The following is a 5,867-nucleotide window of genomic DNA, read 5'->3' as shown; positions in this document are numbered from 1 at the left end:
TGGGGGCCCTGGCTGGTGTGGCTCAGTGGGTAGAGCGTCGGCCTGCGGACCGAAGGGTCCCGGGTTCGATTCCCGGCCAAGGACACATGTCCGGGTTGCAGGCTCGATCCCCAGTAGGGGGCGTGCAGGAGGCAGCCGGTCCAAGATTCTCTCTCATCATGGATGTTTCTCTCTCTCTCTCCCTCTCACTTCCTCTCTGAAATCAATAAAAGTATATTTAAAAGAAAAAAGAAAAAGAATATTCCATGGGGGAGAGAGGGGTCCATACGTCATACGTTCAACAATAAAGATGTAATGAAAATGATAAAGAATAGCCCTGACCGGTGTGGCTCAGTGGATAGAGCACCGACCTGCAGACCGAAGGGTCCCGGGTTCGATTCCTGCTCTAGGGCATGTACCTTGGTTGCAGGCACATCCCCAGTAGGGGGTGTGCAGGAGGCAGCTGATCGATGTTTCTCTCTCATCGATGTTTCTATCTTTCTATTCCTCTCTCTTCCTCTCGGTAAAAAATCAATAAAATGTATATTTTTAAAAATGATGAAGAATAACATGGAAATCAATACGTATCTATCAACAATGGCGTCTACCCAGCCGATGTGGCTGAGATGTTGAGCATCGACCTAGGAACCAGGAGGTCAGGGTTCGATTCCCGGTCAAGGGCACATGCCCGGGTTGCGGGCTCCGTCCCCAGCAGGGGGCGCACAGGAGGCAGCCGATCCATGACTCTCTCTCATCGTGGATGTTTCTCTCTTTCCCTCTCCCTTCCTGTCTAAAATATATAAAAATCATACTTATGCCCTAACCGGTTTGGCTCAGTGGATAGAGCATCGGCCTGCAGACCCAAGGGTCCCGGGTTCGGGTCCCAGGTTCGATTCCGGTCAAGGGCATGGACCTTGGTTGCAGGCACATCCCCAGTGGGGGGCGTGAGGGAGGCAGCCGATCAATGCTTCTCTCTCATCGATGTTTTTAACTCTCTATCCCTCTCCCTTCCTCTCGGTAAAAAGATCAATAAAATATATTTTAAAAAAGAAAGAATAAAGAGTAACAATGGTTAACAGAAACTCTTCAAAAAAAATCATACTTAAAAAAATAAAAAAGAAAAGATAAATAAATAAGTAAATAAATAAATAAATACATATTCACTCCTGCCCGGCCAGTGTGGCTCAGTGGTTGAGCGTCGACCTACGAACCAGGAGGTCCCGGGTTCGATTCCCACACGCACGGGTTGCGGGCTCGATCCCCAGTAGGGGGCGTGCAGGGGGCGGCCGATCCATGATTCTCTCTCATCGTTGATGTTTCTCTCTCTCTCTCCCTCTCCCTTCTTCTTTGCAATCAATAAAAAATATATATATAAATTCTTCCCCCACTGACTCCTCTCAGAGAGATATTGGGGGGAGTGGGGGTGGGACCCAGCCAAACCCCCATGAAGACTGAGCTACAAGAACAGGGAGTCCAGCCCGTCTGACCCCGTCTGTGCGTCCGTAGCTCCCCGGTGCGCACCTATGAGTCCCGTGCGGTAGCCGCGATCCTGCAGCAACTTGGCGAAGGTCGTCTCGTTGGTGGGGAGACCGCCGGAGCCCCCCAGCCAGACGAGGCCGCGGTGCATGTTGAAGGCCGACGCCATCCCTTGCAGGCACAGAAGCAAAGAACAGCTGCTTACGATGGACATTGTTATTAATCACCTGGTTATGGCTTAACTAGAGGCCCCGATGCACGAATTTGTGCACCAGTCGGGAGTCCCTCGGCCTGGCCTGCGGGATCGGGCCGGAACCGGCTCTCTGACATCCCCCAAGGGGTCTCGGATGGCGAGAGGGCGCAGGCCAGACTGAGGGACCCCACTGGTGCACGAATCCGTGCACCAGGCCTGTAGTATGCATATAAAATCTTTGGTAATCTCTTCCCGCCTTCCCCCGTTGCCCCCTTCCTCTGAGATTCATCAGTCTGTTCCATGTTTCCATGCCTGTGGTTTCTGCTCCTGCATTGAGCATCTAACCCAGCAGTTCTCAACCTGTGGGTCGTGACCCCTTTGGGGGTCGAATGACCCTTTTACAGGGGTCACCTAAATACATCCTGCATATCAGATATTTACATTACGATTCATAACTCTGCCCCCTGGTGGTCAGTGCACGTCATAGCGACTGGTCGACCAGTTGACTGTCTGCCCCCTGGTGGTCAGTGCACTTCATAGCGAGCAGCTGAGCGGTCTTAGCATATCATTATCATATTACGCTTTGATTGGTTGAATGGCCGACCGGATGACTGGCCACTTAGCATATTAGGCTTTTATTATATAGGAGGTCCCGGGTTCGATTCCCGGTCAAGGGCACATGCCCGGTTTGCGGGCTCCATCCCCAGTAGGGGGCGTGCAGGAGGCAGCCGATCCGTGATTCTCTCTCATCACTGATGTTTCTCTCTCTCCCCCTCCCTTCCTTTCTGACATCCTTAAAAATACATTAAAAACAATAATAAATAAACAAACAAAAATAGGGGTGCAACGGGCATCGACGGAGGGGTGCGGAATTCCAGACCTTCCTCTCTGACTTCAACAGAAACATATTAAATTTATTCTTTTTAATCCTCACCCAAGAATATTTTCCCATTGATTTTTAGAGAGAGCGGAAGAGAGAGGGAGAGACAGACAGACACACTGATGGGTGGCCTCTTGCACGCGACCCGACCAGGGCCCGGGCCGGGGAGGAGCCTGCCACCGAGGTCCGTGCCCGTGACCGGATTCGAACCCGGGACCCTTTGGTCTGCAGGCTGAGGCTCTATCCACTGAGCCACACCGGCCAGGGCTATTAAATTAAAGGAGAAAGACATAAAGAGAGAAATAAAGAAAGAAAAAAGAAAGAAAGAAGACAGAGAGAAGGAAAGAAAAGGAAGGGAGAGAGAGAAAGAGAGAGAGAGAGAGAGAGAGAGAGAGAGAGAAGGCTCCGAATTGAGACTGAATTACCCAGACTCACCTGATCGAATGGGGTATCGGCCGGTCAGGAAGGCGGCCCGACTTGGGGTGCACATGGAGGCGGCTGCCAGGTGCTGGGTGAGCATCACTCCCTCCCTGGCCAGGCGGTCGATATTGGGGGTGCTGCGGGCGGACGCAAATCAAAAAATATATAAATATTTAAAAAAAAAACAAAAAACAGCCCTAGCCGGTGTGGCTCAGTGGATGGAGCGTCGGCCTGCGGACTGAAGGGTCCCGGGTTCGATTCCCGTCAAGGGCATGTACCTGGGTTGTGGGCACGTCCCCAGTGGGGGGTGTGCAGGAGGCAGCTGATCGATGTTTCTCTCTCATCGATGTTTCTAACTCTCTATCCCTCTCCCTTCCTCTCTGTAAGAAATCAATGAAATGTATTTACAATATATATATATATATCTTATCAACAACAAAAATAAAACTTTTAAAAAATGATTGCACACGAATATGCTAATCTGAGTTGCTGTGCATTTCAATGCAAAAGGCCGGTCCAATGGATATTCTCATATTTCGTTTTTTTAAAAATATATTTTATTGATTTTTTACAGAGAGGAAGGGAGAGGGATAGAAGTTAGAAACATCGATGAGAGAGAAACATCGACCAGCTGCCTCCTGCACACCTCCTACTGGGGATGTGCCTGCAACCAAGGTAGATGCCCTTGACCGGAATTGAACCTGGGACCTTTCAGTCCACAGGCCGACCACTGAGCCACACTGGCCAGGGTGAATCTTATCATATTTCTAAAGTTCATGGGTAACTTATGGTTCATAAAACATTAACGTACTTCTTGTAGGGAAATTTAGCTTTTTTTGTGGTTGTTGTTAATCCTCACCTGAGGATATTTGTCCATTTATTTTTTTAAAAAAGGAGAATGAAAGGGGAAGAGAGAGAGAGAGAGAGAGAAGTGTTAGAGTGACTAGGGTTGGGGATTGAACCTGCAACTCTATACGTGACCTTGACCGGGAATCGAACCCGTGACCCTTGGGTGGGGGAGGTGAATGACTAGGGAATAAGCCTTTGGGAAAAATATATTTTTATTAATTTCAGAGAAGGAGGGAGAGGGAGAGAGAGAGATGGAAACATCGATGATGAAAGAAAAAAAACATTGGTCGCCTGCCTCCTGCACGCCCCCTACTGGGGATCGAACCGGCAACCCGGGCATGTGCTCTTGACCGGGAATCGAACCAGGGACCCTTCAGTCCACAGCCCGACGCTCTACCCACTGAGCCACACCGCCCAGGGCCGGAATGAGCCTTAATAAATACTTTTTTTGGGGGGGCTTCTGGGGGACGATGGAAAACCCCAGAACCAGACAGACCTAAGGGCCTGAAACCCTGTGGGTGGACCAAACGCTTCCGAAATGCCAGCTTTCAACGGGTTAAAAAAAAGGTGACGTTTGTGTTCTATGCTGGTTTTTATCTATTTTTTGCACAACAATAAAATAAAAATCCAGCCCTGGGCGGTGTGGCTCAGTGGATAGAGCGTCGGCCTGCGGACTGAAGGGTCCCGGGTTCGATTCCCGGTCAAGGGCATGTACCTGGGATGTAGGGGGCGTGCAGGAGGCAGCTGATCGACGTTTCTCTCTCATCATCGATGTTTCTAACTCTCTATCCCTCTCCCTTCCTGTCTGTAAAAAAATCAATAAAATATATTTTTTTTAAATAAAAATTTTTTTTAAAAAAAAGCGCAGGCTGCATAGAAATGCAAAATGCTGTCCTCGCGCGCCCTCTGCTGGTCGCGTGGAGAAATTGCAGGGAGCTGGCGGGCGGCCCCACAGACACCACGCCCCCAGGTTGGGACCCAACCTTTACCTGACTGTGTTGTTGCCATAGCAACATAGATCTCCAATCCCCAGGTCATCCGCCATCAACAGGACAATATTGGGCCTCGAATTCCTGGTCACCAACGTCCCCCGGAGGCTCCCAAAGAGGCCACACAGCGACACCCACAGCCGGAGGTTCCTGAAAAGTAATTTTTTTTGGGGAAAAAAAACAACAACACAGAAATAATCAAAACAACCAAAAAAAAAAAACCCAAAAAAACCCCATATCCATTCATGTTTGCATTTGAAGCAACTTAAGAAAAGGAAGCCGAAAGCCAGGGTGGCTCAGTTGGTTGGGCGACTTTTCTGAGCACCCAGAGGTCCCGGGTTCGAGTCCCGGTCAAGGGCACACGCCCGGGTTGTGGGCTCCATCGCCAGTAGGGGGCGTGCAGGAGGCAGCCGATCCGTGATTCTCTCTCATCATGGATGTTTCTATCTCTCTCTCTCTCTCTCTCTCTCCATTCCTCTCTCTAAAAAATCAATAAACATACAAAGGGTGTCCCAAAATTCACGCAAGATTTGAATTTTGCGTGAGCATTAACAACAAAATAAAAATAAAAGCCTAATTTTTCTTGGCTTATTGAATCAGATTCTAATATCTGTTGCCCTTGGATATCAATCCCTTCAATTTGATCAGCATCACCAAGTACCAATGACGGCCCAGGAGCAGGGACAAGGAAGACCAATGAAGACCGCGGCTTTGCGTCTGTGCCAGCAAAGCCGGGGAGGCCACTGACCCAATGTGCTGTTCCATACATAACCCTAGACTGTGTCCTTTATGAATCAATAAAAAAGTTACAATTTTTCCTTATAAATCTGTGTTTTCTATCAAAATTACTTCTTGCGTGAATTTTGGGACAACCTTCATATATAGCCCTGGCCAGTTTAGCTCAGTGGTTAGAGCGTCGGCCCAGAGACCAAAGGTTTGGGGGTTCGATTCCCGGTCAAGGGCACGTACCTGGGTTGCAGGCTTGACCCCCGGCACTGGTCAGAGTGCACTCAGGAGGCAACGAATCCATGGTCCTTCTCCCATCAATGTTTCTCTCTCTCTCTCTCTCTCTCTCTCTCTC

At 49.3% G+C, this 5,867-nt stretch overlaps 1 protein-coding gene across 1 annotated transcript in view; it reads right to left on the bottom strand.

Annotated features, from left to right (window-relative positions):
• ARSH (arylsulfatase family, member H) overlaps positions 1-5,867 on the bottom strand; it is a 19,197-nt gene that overhangs the window by 11,393 nt on the left and 1,937 nt on the right. Inside the window, exons 2-4 of the mRNA XM_014539393.1 lie at positions 4,787-4,936; positions 2,964-3,085; positions 1,440-1,626 (exon numbers count right to left, since the gene is read on the bottom strand). Coding sequence (XP_014394879.1) covers positions 1,440-1,626; positions 2,964-3,085; positions 4,787-4,936 — 459 coding nt within the window. The remainder of the gene's footprint in view (positions 1-1,439; positions 1,627-2,963; positions 3,086-4,786; positions 4,937-5,867) is intronic.

The sequence above is a fragment of the Myotis brandtii genome, unplaced genomic scaffold (assembly GCF_000412655.1).
Source record: "Myotis brandtii unplaced genomic scaffold, ASM41265v1 scaffold2150, whole genome shotgun sequence".
NCBI lineage: Eukaryota > Metazoa > Chordata > Mammalia > Chiroptera > Vespertilionidae > Myotis > Myotis brandtii.
Note: the sequence above shows the minus strand (reverse complement) of the source record. Positions and strands in the feature narration are given on the sequence as shown.